Genomic DNA, 17629 nt, shown 5'->3' on the forward strand with positions numbered 1-17629 from the left:
CTTCCATTGATTCAGTTCTACTCCTTTGCCCTCTCAATGTATTATCTATTTCTGACAATTTAGTATTAATCTTCTGGATTTCTCTCTGTAGATTTTGAATAATTTCTAATTTTTCATTTATTTTGTTCAATTTGTTCTTGCATTTTCTTCCAAAATTGTTCTAGGGTTTTGTCTGTGTTTTCCTTGATCTGTCTTTCAGTCTTTTGAAGATACCTAAATATAATTCTTTTGAATACCTTATCAGAGAGTTCCAATGCTGCTTTTTTCTCAGGGATGTGTTCTGTATCCTGCTCCCTTGTTTCTACCACTTTATCTTACTTCTTTGTGTGGACAGTCATGGTCTCTCGTCTCTGAGATATTGTGACATTGTTGTATTTAGATCTCTGTTAACTGTTTTTGAAGAGAAGCTAAGGGGAATAAGGCTCCTCTTGGTGGTTGTTTATTGTTGGCCAGTTGGTAGAGAAAGAAGTGGTGGCTCTTACTCAGTAAGTAAAACTGCAGGAGGTATGGGTGTAGTTGTGTCCTATGGGTGTGGTTGCTGTCTCCCAGTCAGTTAGACAAAAACAACAATTGAATTATCATCCAAAAAGTAAAAGCAGATTGACATTAAACACACAGGAGCAATAACCATAAAAAGAAAAAACAATGTACAACATCTGAGGACAAGGCAATAAGAGAAAAAAAGTAGAGTAGGAGAATAATGAAAAGAATGTGAAAAATGAAAAAAAAAAAACAAAAACAAGGAACAAGGTTAACCACGAGAAAGAAAAAAAGGGGAACCAGAAACAGGGAAGAGAGAAAAAGCTGAAAACTAGAACCTTGGACGGGAAGAATCAAGAATAATAATAAAAAGGACAGTAATAATAATAATTTAAAAACAGACAAACTGAAAAAAGAAAACAAGAAAATCTGGGTGGGGGGAGCAGGCTACCCAGGCTCCGTCTGAGCACACAAACTGGGATGGAATTCTTTCCTGCCCAGTAGGTGCGTGAGAGTAAGGGATGGCCACACGCCTGTTCACCAAGAGTGTGTGGGGTATAAGAGTAACAAGAGGAATATTGCACCTTTCCAGTTGTTGGTATCCGGAATGTGTTCGTGGTTCCCAGCAAGTGGAGCCTATTGTTAAGTCCCTGGAATGTGGGAGAATGCTGTCCCTGTAAATATCTAAAATGGTCAAACTACTTGTAAACATTCAAAATGGCTGCACCCTCTGGACAGGCAAAAGTCCACAGTTGAGACTGCCTTTCTCTTCGCTGCTTCACCTTTTGTTCAGCAGCCACCAGTGCAGTACTCTATGCAGCCCCTGGTTAGCACAGCCAATTTTTAGGTTAATTCTTTTTTTTTTTTTTAATTGTGATTTGGTTGAAGATTTACAGAGCAAATTCACTTTCCATACAGCAGTTCACATATTCTTTGTCTCATGTCACTGACCACAGTTTACCACAATGCAACAGCTCCCCTCCCACTTCCTTCACATAATTAACTCTTCCCAGTGTCCATCCCTCCATACACTCCTGCCCCCTGAGCTGTCTCCCTGTGCATAAGCAGCCCTTCTTTCTCCCATGATTGTTCTCTCCAAGGAGTGTATCTGCTTGAGGTAAATGTTCAACTCATATGCCTGTCTTTTGTTTGGCTGGAAACCACAGGTGTGGGTTCAATTCCAGACCTGAAGGGCAGCTCGGGGCCATTGTCTCAGTGGTTCCACCAGGCTCTATCGGACCAGCAAACCTGGTCCCTACCTTATAGATTAATTCTTAAGTCCTAACACCGCTTGGCAATATCCAAGCTGTCTGTGCCATCGGGATGTTTGACAGACCACAGCTCCATATGTCTCCTTTTTTGTTTTCATGCAGGTTCTTCTACTAGTTGGGTTTTAGTCCACTTCTGTATCCTTCCCTTCAAAGCTCAGGGCTCCAGGATTATCTTCTGTATCTGTGTTATTGATTCCCCTTTCCTATTTTGAAGAGGGTCTATGCTGTCTGCCTATTCTGCCATCTTCAAGATTGATTTCTTAACTTGGAATTTGGGCAGCCACATGACCATTCTGATTTTTCATGCCCCTTGACCAGTTGGCGAAAAGTACTGTTACTTTGTTAGCCAGGATAATTGATCCTGATTATTAAGATGAAATAATAGTTTCTACTACACAAAGGTGACAGAAAAGAGTATGTCTGGAATCCAGGGATGTGCTCAGTTACATCCTAATTTGCACATGCTCTGTGTCTTTCCTTAAAAGTCTATAGCAGGCCTGTAGGGTTCACAATCAGGCTCAGGTTCCTCAGTAAGAAAGTTTAGAATTATTCCTGGTAAAAACGGCAGGGACTTTGTTTCTTTTGTCCTTATATCTCTTAGATATGATTAGATCCCTACTTCCTAGAATCTAGCACATAATCGTATTCTGTAACTATTTAACGCATGTACAGGTAGGTAGATCGATGGATGAATGGATAGTAGGTACAGAATGATACATAGTATGGTAATATAAAAGTTTCAAACCTGCGAAACAGTTTTATATTGTGTTTGTGATTACATACACACAAAGCAAAAGAATAAAAGGATACTCATTTTATAATAGTAGTTTCCTTGGACGGGCATAGGGGAAAGGATATAGAGGTTGCCTCACTTGTATCTATAGTGTTTTAATTATTTAAGAAGGAAAAAAACGTTAAGGAGATCTAAAATAAATACGATATAATGTTCAGATTTGATAAAACATGATATTGGGTAGTCTGCTTGGGCCTATTGGCTTCTCACATCCATCTATTGCCATTCCCTGCTGTGTTCTAGGGAGAACCTCTGTCATGGTTGCAGGTGGGAGTTACTGATCCTTGCAGGTTTAATTTTCCAGCCTCCCATGTCAGCTGACTTCTGACTGGGCTTAGCCAATTAAAGATATGGCAGGAGTTAAAGCAGTAGAGAAACCAGGGTATTTTTCCACCCACCCTCTTTGCCTGTATTTCATGTTCTCCCTGGCACCAATTTGTGCTGGACTGAACCACTATAGTTTCAGCTTGTTCTGTGACTTTAGCCCCCTGGCTCTAATAATACCATCTCCTCCCAGTGCTGTTGCTATTCTCTGGGTTATTTCATAATTTCCTGGTTAGCTTTTCAGCTGCTGCATTAACCTCTGTAATCAGTTCTTTGCATTACATTCCCTTTATTATGAATATATTTGTTACAAATGAACGAGAGTATATTAGAAATAATTCCTTTTTTCCTGGAAAGACCTTGTGTGGTACAGAGCAGTGGTGATTGATATTTTGTTCAGTATTACTCTTTATATAATAACTATTTTGCCTTTCCCAAAAACAGTCCAAATTGTAGCTGCAATATCAGCTATTGCTTGAACTCAGTACCTAACTAATAATAAAGCAGAATTATGATTCATTAGATTACTTTAAAGAGATATAGTAGGCATTACTGGATGGTAGCTCTGGTAGCATAGTGCCTAAGGCACTTGACTGCTAACCAGAAGGCTGGTGCTTCAAACCCACCAGTCACTCCTCGGAAGGGTGGGCAATCTACTTCCATAGTGATACCACCTTGGAAACCCAAGGAGGGGTCACTATGAGTCAGGTCTGACTTGACGACACATAACAACAACAATAGTTATGTTACTCTCTCAGGAGTTAAGTCTTATTTAGTGGATTATATGAATGTATGAATAGACTATGTTTATTTTCTTGAAATAGTCTTTCTTCTCCCATAGGAATTTAGAGCCTCTGAATTGCTTCGAAGTGGACTGGACAGATCTAAATACCTTCTGGTGAAGGAAGCCAAAATCATTGCTATGACCTGTACTCATGCTGCCTTAAAACGACATGACTTGGTCAAGTTAGGTTTCAAGGTACAGACCTGTATTTTAGTTTCTTAATTGATCATCTATTTAGCTGTTACTTTTCTATTTCTTAATTACCAAGGCCATTTCCCTTGGGGATTGGCTTACCTCTTATTGAAGTTCACATTAATGATTACTTAAAAATGTTTCTTTTAAGAATAAATTGTAATATCATATGTTTATATTTCTAGAGAACTCTAAATGTAGTTATTGGTAATGTCTTGATTAAATAACATTATAACTACATGGTTGTCTAACCAAATTCTAGTACTTGTTTAGATAAATTTATTGTCACTAAGTATCACTTACCTGTTATAAAGCTCTTCAAACAGAGCTATAAAAATAACATTTGACTATGGTTTGCACATATTAGACATCTCTGTGGATGTATTGTTCACATGTTAAGTACATATCCAGTCCCTGGTTATTTGGTCATTAAGTAAATGAAAAGCCTTTCATGTGAGGGTAATTCTCATGTACTACTCCTCGGAAGGAAGGTTGGGCAATCCTACTTCCGTAGTGATACTGCCTCGGAAACCCAAGGAGGGGTCGCTATGAGTCGGGTCTGACTCGACGGCACATAACAACAACAACTCTTATATAGAGAAATTAAAAAGACTTCACCATATGATTTAGACCAGAGGAACATTAAAAGGCAAGATACCCTGTTAGCCTGTGACTCAGTTGAAGTGTAATGTAATGATAGAGCAGTGTGTTGGAATTTTTAAACTTAGTGAATTTAAAACCACTAGTAATACTGGTTTAAACTCTGGTTTCAATGCAGATCATTTAACTTCCCTGCAACTGAGTTAGTTGTTATTTAAAATTGAGGTTTTATGCTGATTTAAATTCAAGGTGAGCAAAACATTGTTGTTGATGAATGTAACTGACAATTTTAAAATGTTATGAGCTCATTGGAAGATAGGTGCTAAATAAATTCAAGGTGATAGAATTGTTGTTGTCTTAGAAGTTTCCTCAGCTGCAAGGCAGGACAGATACGATAATTTATTAAAAGGTAGTGTGAATTTACCCTGCTTGTGTGAATTTACCCTAATGCAGATTATGAGAATTTTTCACCTAAATATTTTGTTCTTGGGGCTGACATATAAAATATACCTTCAATTTTAGATTAAATCGTAGCAGTTTAATAACAAAGGGAAATGATACAATCATAATTAGCATTTTGTGCTTTCATGCAGCCTTTCAAATGCATTCTGAAAACATTATTCATAACTTTTTAAATTTGCAGTAATCATTTTCTATACTTGAATCATGTTGTACATCTAAAGATAGTCAGCATGAGTGCTGATTGTATCCCTTAGGGTTTTTATATTTTCAATTTTATTTTTGTCAAACTTGTATGTGCATCTAGTTTAAGAGTTTAAAAATCTTGCAGAATCTGTGGAATCTAGCTCAGCTACAAATCCTGGACAAATATATATATACATTTTGGAAAAAACGAATAAGATCGAAATTACAGGACATAAACAATTAGTTCAAAAGAGAAATACAATCAAGCATTAAGGATAAATATGCTCCCTTACTTTGCACTTCCCCAGGAAAGAAATGTGCAGTGCCTGGCATTACTGAGAACTGAGTTAGATACTACAGGTTAGTGAGAGGATGCAGACATTAAACAAGTAAATACATGGATTGTGATGTGCTGTGAGACAAAGGAAGAGTGTTCTGGTTACCTAGTGCCACTCTGACAAGAATATACCACAAATGGGATGGCCTTAACAAACAGGAGTTCATTCTTACAATTTGGAGGCTTTAAGTCCAGGTTCAAAGTGCCAGGCTGTAGGGGCTGGGTGAATGCCCTTTGACCTTGGGGTCCAGCTCTGCCTCCTGCTCCTGGCCCACTGGAGCTAGAGACGTTTCTTCACTCAGACAGCTCCTGGCTGCTGAGGCTGATAAGCCCCAAGGTTGACAAGTCAAAAGGCACAGTCCTGATGTTACCAAACCACATAGCAGGCCATTGACTTAAGTCCATTGTAAGTCCCAAGGTCAGCAGAGCATAACAGGCTGCTGAGCATCGACACGGCTACATGCAGGATTCAAGGTGCCATAAGCTAGAGACCATTCCCAAGGCTTTTCCTTATATACAGGAAGCAGACCACATCCCAAAGTAGCTACCCAGCTGCTTGTGGTAGATCCCACCATGGATCTGATTGCCAGTCTCATCGTGAAGAATAACTACCACCAGCTGCCCAGCCACTCAACCAGGCCCACACAAGTTGACACACAAACATAACTACCACAAAGAGAATACTGTGAAATCAGTTTTGTAAGTAAAAGAAAGATGACAGATGAGATGGGAAGAGGAATGGAGGGCCCATTTATTTCAGAGCTATGCAGATCACATTAAGGGATTTTTTTTCCCTAAGACAATAGAGAGCCAGTGAAAGCTTTGAGAACTGATGACGACATAATCCTGTGATTCTGTTGTGTGGTGATTTACAGGAGGCAAGAAAGGAAGAGGGGGGACTAGAAAGTAGTTTGCTGGCGATAGTCAGAGTGGGAGCTGGCATTAGAGTAAGAGTGGTTGTAGAAATAAGAACCATGAATATGCTCAAGAGGTAGTTTTGAAGGTAGAATTAACAGCTTGGGTGATAAGCTGAATGCTGTACAATGAGAGACAAGTAGATTGTGAGGTGCAACTAGGATTCATAAGGAGCTCTGGTAGCATAGTGCCTAAGGCATTTGACTACTAACCAGAAGGCTGGCAGTTCAAACCCATCAGCCACGCCTCGGAAGGAAGGTTGGGCAATCTACTTCTGTAGTGATTCCGCCTCGGACACCCAGGAAGGAGTTATTATGAGTCAGGTCCAACTCAAAGCACTTAACGATAGGTTTCATGAGGGGGACAAAATTACCCTACAGTGTTTTCTGGTATAAGATTACCAATGGTAATGGCCTCATGTACAGTTATAAATTGATTCTTGCTTATGTAGAACTTAGAGAATTGAATTGAACAGTATTAATGTAGTAATCCAAAAAATGAGAGATCTCCTCAAAGAAGAGTTGTATACTCAGAGTGCTTCACTGAAGTTAAAGACTTGAATTGGTGAAGCAAGGGCATAATGACAAGATTATGAAATGTTCTTTTTGAGTTATTTGTATGTTATTTTTATCTGAAATTATTTGGGTCTTTATGGATGGTGGATATGGTTATGGTAGTGGTTGTCTGGCTTTTAAGCTGTCTTTTTGACAAGATTTACCCTTTCTCCCTTTCTCAGTATGACAATATTTTAATGGAAGAGGCTGCTCAGATTCTGGAGATAGAAACTTTTATACCTCTTCTTTTACAGGTAAGAAATTAAGATCTGAGTCAAATAGAAAATTAGCTTTTGAGAATTCTGGGGACAGCATCAGAAAGCTACACTGGGATATTAATTGCCACAGTTATGTATTATCATCAATGTCTTATATTTGGTATTCTGTTTTAAGCCTGTAAGCTTTCTTTAATCTATTCACTGGTTATAGAAGTTTGTATTATCTCTTGGAATACTGTTTAAAAATTCGTAGCTTATATTTGTTAAGTAGTCTTGAAAAGACTTAGTAATTGTAATCAGAAAAATTACATTGTTAAGGAGTTTGGAGGATAGCTATATTTTTTAAAATTTCTTTTGTTAAAGTTATTTCTATAATTGTTTTTAATGGACACTGAGTATGTTGCTTTTCTTTAGTTAAGGCCTAAATTTTTGACCTAAATAATGTTTAAGAATGCTTCTTTCTATACAATAGTCTTTACTATTGAAGCATTAAAAACAAAATGTGGAATTCCAAATTTAAGAATAGAGACTGCTCTAGTTTACAAATAGATCAGGTTCTCAAATTTGTTTTATAAGCTAAATTATTTGGAGCTCATGATGAGTTTTATCAGGATATGTTTCAAGGAACAATGAAGCATGTTGGGTAGGAAATTGAAGTAGTTGTGCAAGAAATTGGAGAAGATAGTTTTTGTTGCTTTTGGGATTCAGAACTGGCCTGGGCATAATTTTGATAGAAGGTGTTTGCTTTGACATCTCTCCATTTCCTTCTTGGGCATCTGCATCTGTCTCTCCCTGTGCACCCTTTGCCTAATGCTGAACTAACCCTCTCAGACCTCTTTGGATTACTCTGCCTGTTAAAGTAGGGTAGCTCAGTGCTTGCGTTCTCAATCCCTCCACCATCCTTTACCCACCATCAGCCAAGAGCAGTGGTGCCCATATTTGGTTCACAAGTCAGATTCCTCATTTTGGAACTGGTAAATACAGAGAATTTGTAAGCTAATGGAGCAGCTTCTATGGAATAAGAATCTTACGCAATAAATTGGAAACTGAAAGGTAATTAGACTATTTTGCCATTTCCTCACATTTCATTTCTAGAATCCTCAGGATGGATTTAGCCGACTAAAACGATGGATTATGATTGGTGATCATCACCAGCTACCTCCGGTTATTAAGAATATGGCCTTTCAGAAGTATTCAAATATGGAGCAGTCCCTCTTCACTCGCTTTGTTCGTGTTGGAGTTCCTACTGTGGACCTAGATGCCCAAGGGAGGGCCAGAGCAAGGTAAAGGAGACAGAGGATAAGTAAATCACTCCTATTTAAGGAAATCAGTTCAGTGACCCTAGTATTCGTAAACATCTTTTATAAAGGCTCTTAGCAATCCCTGCCATCCAAGAACTTTATCTACAAATCCGAAAGCACCTTTATTGCCTTTTCCGTGAGGTGTGCATTGACCGAAATAAATTATTTCCTTCAGTATATTCTTTGAGATTTTTTAAGTGACTGAAAATCTAAGGGCTTCTTTTCACTGTCTATTCCTCCTTCTTAGTGTTCCCAAAAGATACACAGTTGTTGTAAATTTGAAATCTAAAGCAACGTTAAACAAGAGGAAAACACATCAATTTTTAATCACTTTTTATAAGGTGCATAGGCTCTGTCTTCTGATTACTCCAATGTTTACCTCAATCTGTGGTCTTTCCTGATTTTTTTTTAAGGATTAAAGATAATATTTATATCTGAGAACAATGGAGTTATCATTTTTGAAGTGTCATCACTCTTCTGACCCTTGTTTACTTGAAATAGGGTAGTTGAAGTTGAAAAGCATTGCTGCTACACAAATGAGCAGAAAAATGGATGATAAGAACACTAATAGGAAGCACGGCTTCTTTGAAACCTCCTTATGTATATTAAAAGGAATTTTATATTGCTAATCTCTTTTTTGGGGGATTTGTTTTTGGAAAGCTTGTGCAATCTCTACAATTGGCGATACAAGAATCTCGGAAACTTGCCACATGTGCAGCTCTTGCCAGAGTTTAGTACAGCAAATGCTGGATTGCTGTATGACTTCCAGCTCATTAATGTTGAAGACTTTCAGGGAGTTGGAGAATCTGAACCTAATCCTTACTTTTATCAGGTAAGACAAAACATGAAACTTTTAAGTTTATTTTGCATTTGCCTGGCTGACTGCTATCTAAATCGTGATACCAAATCATTGGCTAGGCATTGAAAAATAAGGGAAATTAGGTCCCCACCTCATGCGCAATGCCAGAAGATCAATTTCAAATGGATTAAAGGTTAAGGAAAGAAAAAACATTAAAGATATAAAAGACGTTAAAGAAGCTATAAACATACTAGAAAGTACAAGAAGAAACTATTGATCAGTATATGTTAGAGTGACGAAGGTCTTCCTAAGCATGTTACCAAATGCAGAAATCATAAAGAAAAGTATTGATTGATTTGAGAGCAAAATTTATTATAAGCATTTAACAGCGAATTGAATTCTGAATATATTTACATATATAGCTCTTACAAATCACTTTTGTAAAAAAAGTTGCTCCAACAGAAAAATGTGGTAAGAATTTATAGCAAGTATCACTCAGTGAACTGTTTGACAGTCATTAGTGTTGGGGTATGTTTGAGGAAATTCTACATTCATGCAATGTTAGTGGGAAAGTAATTTGGTGGATGAATATGTCAGTATGTATTAAAAGCAATGTTCCCACTTCTAGGAGTTTATCTTAAATAAGTGGTTTGCAAAAAATAAGTTTGTCAACTTTTATACACTAAAATATTCATCACATTGTTTTCCTTATTGCACATTATTTTGTAAACAGGAAACAATCTAAATGTCTATTAACAGGGATTGAATATGTTTATTACTTTTTTTCCATATGATGAAAATCTAAATAGCCACTTAGAATGATAGTATTGTATCTTGGTTTACTGAGAGGAAAAATGTTTAAGCTCTATTAAATGAAAAAGATCAGGTTGGAGAGCAGTATCTATAGTGTTCCATTTTGTTTTAAAACAGGAACGTGAAAACATATATATAGAAATCCAATAAATACTCTGTATAAAATATATGCAAATAATTTATATAAAAATAATTTAGTAGGCTGTACATCAAGAGATAATAGTCTTCAGGTGGTAGTATTTAGGGTGATTTACAGTTTCTTTCTTTCTTTTTTTTTAATCTTTAGCACAAAATACCCAATATATGTTGTTATATTGAGATGTTGAGCTATACATGAAAAGAGATCATATACCACTGGCTCAAGTAGGTTTCTGTATAGCTTCCACCAGTCATCTGTCACTTTATTATACTTGCATGGCTTGTGTGTTGCTCTGATGCTGAAAGCTATACCACCAGTGTTTCAAATACCTGCAGGATCACCCATAGTACACAAGTTTCAGCAGAGCTTCCAGACTAAGACAGATTGGGAAGAAGAAGCTCATGATCTACTTCTGAAAAACTGGCCAGTGAAAAACTTACAGATACCAGTGGAACATTGTCTTATACAGTGCTGGAACATGAGCCTTTCAGATTAGAAGGCATTCAGTATGATTAGGGAAGAGCGGCCTCCTCAAAGTAGAGTTGACCTTAATGACATGGATGGAGTAAAGCTTTAAAGCTTTGGGGACCTGCATTTCCTGATGTGTCATGAGTCAAAATGAGAAGCAGCAGCTGCAAACATCCTTTAATAATTGGAACATGGAATATACAAAGTATACATCTGGGAAAATTGGAAGTTGTCAAAAATAAAATAGATTGCTAAGATCAGTATCCTAGGTATTAGCTGAAATGGAATGATGGTGCCATTTTGAATGACACAGTCATATACTCTGCTATGCCAGGAATGACAAATTGAAGAATGATGTTGTGTACAGCATCAAAAAAAGATTCTAAGATCTATCCTGAAATCAGTGCTTTCAGTAGTAGGATAATATCTATATGCCTAAAAGGAAGACCAGTTAATGCTACCATTAATCAAGTTCATACACCAACCACTAATGTGAAAGATTAAGAAATTGAAGATTTTTACAAATTTCTCCAGTCTGAAATTAATCAAATATGCAATCAAGATGTATTGATAATTACTGGTGATTGGAATGCAAAAGTTGGAAACAAGGAAGGATCAGTAGTTGGAAAATATGGCCTTGGTGATAGAAATGACACCAAAGTTTGCATGAGAGAATTTTGCAAGACCAACGACTTACGCATTGCAAATACCTTTTTTCAACATAAACAGTGACTATATACATGGACCTCCCCAGATGGAAAGCACAGAAATCAGGTGGACTACATCTGTGATAAGAGGCAATGGAGAAGCTCAATATCATTAGCCAGAGCAAGGCCAGGAGCCGACTGCAGAACAGACCATCAGTGACTCATATGCAAGTTTAGGTTAAAGCTGAAGAAAATTAAAACAAATCCATGAGAGCCAAAGAACAACCTTGAATATATCCCACCTGCATTTAGAGACCATCTCAAGAATAGAGTTGACACATTGAACGCTAATGACAGAAGACCAGATGAATCGTTGGATGATATCAAGGATGTCACACATGAAGAAAGCAAAAGGTCATTAAAAAGACAGGAAAGAAAGATCAAAATGGATGCCATAAGAAACTGAAACTTGCTGTTGGATTTAAAGAAGCGAAAGTGAAAGGAAGAAATGATTAAATAAAATTGCTGAACAGAAGATTTCAAAGCATAGCTCGAGAAGGCAAAGTAAAGTATTATAATGAAATGTGCAAAGCCCTGGAGTTAGAAAACAAAAAAGCAAGAGAACATGCTTGGCATTTCTCAGGCTGAAAGAACTGAAAAAAAAATTCAAGCCTTGAGTTACAGTATTGGATTCTATGGGCAAAAAAATTGAACAGTGTAGAAAGCATCAAAAGAAGGTGGAAGAAATACAGAGAATCACTGTACCAAAAAGAATTGGTTGATATTCAGCCATTTCAGGAAATAGCAAATGATCAGGAACTGGTGGTACTAAAGAGTAAGGCCAAGGTGCATTGAAGGCGTTGATGGAAAACAAGGCTCCAGGAATTGATGGGATACCAATTGACATGTTTCAACAAATGGCTGCAATGTTGGAAGTGCTCACTTGTCTATACAAAAAATTTGTGAGACAGTTTCTTGGCCAGACAACTAGAAGAGACCCATATACCTGCCTATTCCAAGGAAAGATGATCCAACAGGATGTGGAAATTATTAAACAATATCATTAATTTCACATGCAAGTAAAATTATGCTGAAGATAATTCAAAAATGGCAGCCGTTCATCAATAAGGAATTGCCAGAAATTCAAGCCAGATTCAGAGGAGGATTTGGAATGAGGAATATCAGTCCTGATGTCAGATGAATCTTGGCTGAAAGCACAGAATACTGGAAAGATGTTTACCTGTGTTTTATTGACCATGCAAAGGCATTCCACTGTGTGGGTCATACAAATTATAGATAACATTGCAAAGAATTGGAATTCCAGAACACTAAATTTTGCTCATGCAGAACCTGTGCATAGACTGAGAGGCAGTTGTTAGAGCAGAACAAGGGGATACTTGGCAGTATAAAATTAGGAATGGTGTGTGTCACGGTTGTATCATTTCACCATGTTTACTCAGTCTGTATGCTGAGCAAATAATCCAAGAAGTTGGATTATATGATGAAGAACTCAGCATCAGGATTAGAGGAAGACTCATTAACAATCTGCAATATGCAGAGGACTTGAAGCACTTCTGATGAAAATCAAAGACTACAGCCTTCAGTATAGATAGCGTAAAGAAAATAAAAATACTCCAAACAGGACCAATAAAAAACATCATGATAAATAGAAAGTGTTGAAGTTGTTGTTTTGCTAGAATCCACAATCAATGCCCATGGAAACAGCAGACAGGAAATCAAATGACATAGTGCTTTGGGCAAATCTGCTGCAAAAGATCTTTTTAAAGCATTAACAAAATGTCACTTTGAGGACTAGGTGTGCCTGATCCAAGCCATGGCATTTTCAATCACCTTATATGCATGCAAAACTAGACAGTGTATAAGGAAGACTAAAGAATTGATGCCTTTGAATTATAGTGTTGGTGAAGAATATTGAATATACCATGAACTGCTGATAAAACATCCAGATCTTTCTTGGAAGAAGTACACCTAGAATGCTCCTTAGAAGAGAAGATGGTGAGACCAGTCCCTGGGGAAGAACCACATGCTCGGTAAAGTAGAGGGTCAGCAAAAACAGAGCAAGACCCTCAATGAGATGGATTGACGCAGTGGCTGCAACAGTGGCTCAAACTTAGCAGTGACTGTGAGGATGGCACAGCACTGGGCACTGTTCCATTCTTTTGTACATAGGGTCCTCATGAATCAGAACCAACTAGACGGTGCCTCACAAGAACAACTATAGATACAGCTCACCAAGGCTCCTCACAAGAGCAACAATAGATACAGCTCATCAAGGTGCCTCACAAGAGCAACAATAGATACAGCTCACACAGATCCTATGTTTCCTCCCATTGTTTGTTTGTTTAATTTAGTTACTCTTCATTTGTATGCTTATCCTGAGAACAGATGTGACCTTTAAAAGACAACTTTAAAAATATTAATACTTAAAGAACAGCCACCTGGGAGGGCTGCTAAGTATTCTATCAGTATTTCTTGCATGTTTTCATTACATAACATTTTTAGAATTTCTTTTTCAGTTAGTTGCATTACCTGAGACACACCATAGTATTGATCTGAAAAAAATGTGTCATCAGGGCTCCAAAGAACTAGAAAATTTAAATGACAGAGATAATTCAGGCTATGTGAATCTGCAATAAATGATCTTTCTATAATTTTCCTATGGCCTTTACTTGAAACCCATCTTCCTGTCTTTTTTTTTTTTCCCACGTTCTACTTATTTTCTCATTTGAATTTCTTTTGTCATCTAGTACTTTGGATGTATTTTCTGCTGAAGTGAACTAAATGGCCATATGTATAATTGTTAGTTTAATTAATCCATTGGTTTTAATCTCCACCCCATAATCAGAGATCCTCTAACATATAGTAAGCTGTACTGCTAGTTTGCGGCTACATCCTCTTCCCACCTACAGTGGTTTGGTAGATATGGCAGCCATCAGTAGGAGAACATAAACAAAAACAAAACAAAATAACAAGTATTAAAAAGCATAAGGAAGAAGGAAGAGCATTGTGCACTGTTGCAGAATTTTACTAATGTTTATTGGAATATTAAGCCTTTAAGTTAATATTTTATTTCATGATTGTTCATGTATTGCAAATTATTGCAAAAGTAAGAGGAAAATAATTACTGCATACTATATTTTATTTATTGTTAAACTAGGATAATGTCATCACTCAGTTTTATAAAAAGTTATTGCCCAGTTTATTAACCCTACTTCCTATAGTGGAGCTCTGGTAGCATAGTGGCTAAAGCACTTGACTGCTAACCAGAAGGCTGGCGGTTCAAACCCACCAGCCACTCCTCGGAAGGAAGGTTGGGCAATCCTACTTCCGTAGTAATACTGCCTCGAAAACCCAAGGAGGGGTCGCTATGAGTTGGGGCCGACTCGACGGCACATAACAACAACAACAACAACAACAACTTCCTATAGTATACTAAGTGAACAAATTCCTTAACTTTTATCTCTGTAAAATTGAAAACAAAAGGAAATACATGTACAATCTGATTGTTTTTGCATTGCAGAATCTTGGAGAGGCAGAATATGTAGTAGCACTTTTTATGTACATGTGTCTACTTGGTTACCCTGCTGACAAGATCAGTATTCTAACAACATATAATGGGCAAAAACATCTTATTCGTGACATCATCAATAGACGATGTGGTAGCAATCCACTGATTGGAAGACCAAATAAGGTAAGAGTATGAGCAAAATATGTTATGATAACGATGGCAAGATGAAAAAGCTCATATTTTATTGTGATTTATATTGTTGTACTTTATCTCATTGCTATCTCCCTTTTAAGATATGCATGGAAATAAAGTAATAGGGACTTTAAATAATTCTCTGGCACTCTTATCTGATAGTTTTACTGATTTTCTATGAGCCACTGTATTGAAGATTTTTTTGTTACAGTGCCTAAGGCATTTGACTGCTAACCAGAAGGCTGGCAGTTCAAACCCATCAGCCATTCCTCAGAAAGAAAGTTGGGCAATCTACTTCCATAGTGATACCACCTCAGAAACCCAAGGAGGGGTCGCTGTGAGTAGGATCCAACTCCACAGCAGTGAGTTTGGTTTTTGGGAATCAGAAATAAATGTTTCTAAAACTTTTTGTTGGTGAAATGAAGGATAACAAAATCATATTATGATTTATGACCTAGCTCTTGTGACGTAGTGCCTGAGGCATTTGACTGCTAACCAGAAGGTTGGTGGTTTAAACCCTCCAGCCACTCCTCGGAAGGAAGGTTGAGCAATCTGCTTCCGTAGTGATACTGCCTCGGAAACCCAAGGAGGGGTCGCTATGAGGCGGGACCGACTCCAAGGCAGTGAATTTGTTTTTTTATTATAGAAATAATAGACTGAAGCATTTCTTGTTTTGTTTTGCAAAGGTGTAATTTGTACTGTTTTTTAGTTGTGCGTAGGAATTGTTTTTGTCTATTGTTTGAAGCCACAGGAGTGAGTTCAATTCCAGGCCTGAAGGGTGACTAGGGACCATGGTCTCGGAGATTTCGTCAGTCTGTATAAGAGCAGTAAGCCTGATCTTTTTTATGATCTTAAGTTTTGTTTCACACTTTTTTTCTGTTCTATCCAGGATCTCCAGTTTTGATCCTTTTCTGAGTAGTTGTCAGTGGTAGCCGGGTACCATCTAGTTCTTCTGGTCTCAGGGTCCAGTAAGCTGAAGTTCCCATGGTCCATAGTCCCTTGGACTAATTGTTTCTGTGGGTCTTTGATTTTCTTCATTCTTCTTTGCTCCGGATGAGGAAAGACGAATAGATGCCACTGAGATGACTGCTCTCAAGTTTTTATGACCCCAGTTGCTACTTACTGAAGTAGCATGTAGAACAATACATTTGTATAGTATGTTATGCCAGTTGAACTTGATGTTCTCCCCAACCATGGTTCTGAGTCTGCGGGCCCAGTAATTCACTCCCTCAAGGTTTTTCTGTGGCAAAGAAGTTATCATAACTTTACCCCATTAGCTCTATTATATATATAAACATTTTTATAGCATATAGAAATATCATCTGCCAAGCCTATATATGGTCATGGGTAGATTCCCTTTTGCCTACCCATACCTGATCATTTTGCCTATCTACCTATGCATCCATCCATAGATTAATGTTTGTTAATACTGATACTGCAGTATTGTGTATGTAAAAGTATTTAACTTTGTTGGCTATACCTCTTGTGCACCTCTCTGCGTCTTCCTTTTCCTTAGTGTTACTGTGACAGTCACTCGCTTTTGGTATATTGCCTTTGCCTTCACTCAAATCAATATTTGTCTCTTACCTAGCCAGCAATTTTCCCTTCCCTCCCCTCCCATCTCCATAAGGTTTTCTTGGCTGTAATCTTTACAGAAACAGATGGCAAGAATGTAGAATATATTTTAAAATGTGGAATTAATAAAATATATTGCTGATGAATATATATAGTGTTACAGAATTTTGGAGAACAGTTTGACAATGTCTTATGAAGTTAAACATACACTTAACCATTTAATTTAGCAACTTCGTTTCCAGAAATGAAGACATATGTCCATAAAAATATTTGTACGTGAATATTTATTATAGCTATATTCAAAATAGTTCTAAATTAGTAACAATTCAGATATCAAAAAATGGGTCAATGGATAAACAAATTGTGATATATTCATTTGAGAAATACCACTCAACAATAAAAAGACATAAACTTCTAATGCACACAGTGTGGGTGAATCTCAGAAATGTTATGCTAAGTGAAAGAAGCCAGACATGAAAGAGATCATATTTTATTGTCCTATTTTTATGGAATTCTAGAACTGCCAAAAAATCTGTAGTGACAGAAAGAAAATAAGTGATTTCCTGGGACTGGGGATAAGAGAGATTGGGGCATAAAGGAATTCTTGTCAGATCTTTGGAAATACTGATTGTGCTGGGTGTATATATTGTCAGAATTTATCAAATTAAACGAACAATTAAAGTGGGTACATTTTATTATAAATAACTTACACCTATATAAAATTTATTGAAAAAGAAATGGTTTGTAAACTTCCAAAAGGTAGGGACTATGACTTAAGGGTTTATTGAATTAATGAAAAAAAGATACATGAATGCTAATATCAGAGAACCTGAAACCTTCCTGAACTTCCCTATGTATCCATATAGTTTCAAACTTTAAAAATGCTATGAAGATTATTTGTTCATTTTTGACAGAAGAATGCCGTAGGTGAGTCCTAGAGATACATTAATAAATGAGCATACTGAACGATACTACTGGGCATCAAACTGGGATGACAGTTAGTAAGCTAGACCTGGTCCCCACTTTCGTGGAGTTTGGCAGTCTAGTGGGGAA

The 17629-nt window shown here is 37.2% G+C and overlaps 1 protein-coding gene across 1 annotated transcript in view; it reads left to right on the forward strand.

The window, feature by feature from the left end:
• The window catches only part of AQR (aquarius intron-binding spliceosomal factor), a 199198-nt gene that overhangs the window by 154305 nt on the left and 27264 nt on the right, over window positions 1–17629 (forward strand). Inside the window, exons 27-31 of the mRNA XM_007940518.1 lie at window positions 3710–3847; window positions 7078–7149; window positions 8209–8396; window positions 9075–9246; window positions 14822–14992. Of these exons, the coding sequence (XP_007938709.1) occupies window positions 3710–3847; window positions 7078–7149; window positions 8209–8396; window positions 9075–9246; window positions 14822–14992 (741 nt within the window). The remainder of the gene's footprint in view (window positions 1–3709; window positions 3848–7077; window positions 7150–8208; window positions 8397–9074; window positions 9247–14821; window positions 14993–17629) is intronic.

Source organism: Orycteropus afer, unplaced genomic scaffold (genome assembly GCF_000298275.1).
Source record: "Orycteropus afer afer isolate SDZICR_OR568_19922 unplaced genomic scaffold, OryAfe1.0 scaffold00068, whole genome shotgun sequence".
Classification (NCBI taxonomy): Eukaryota; Metazoa; Chordata; class Mammalia; order Tubulidentata; family Orycteropodidae; genus Orycteropus; species Orycteropus afer.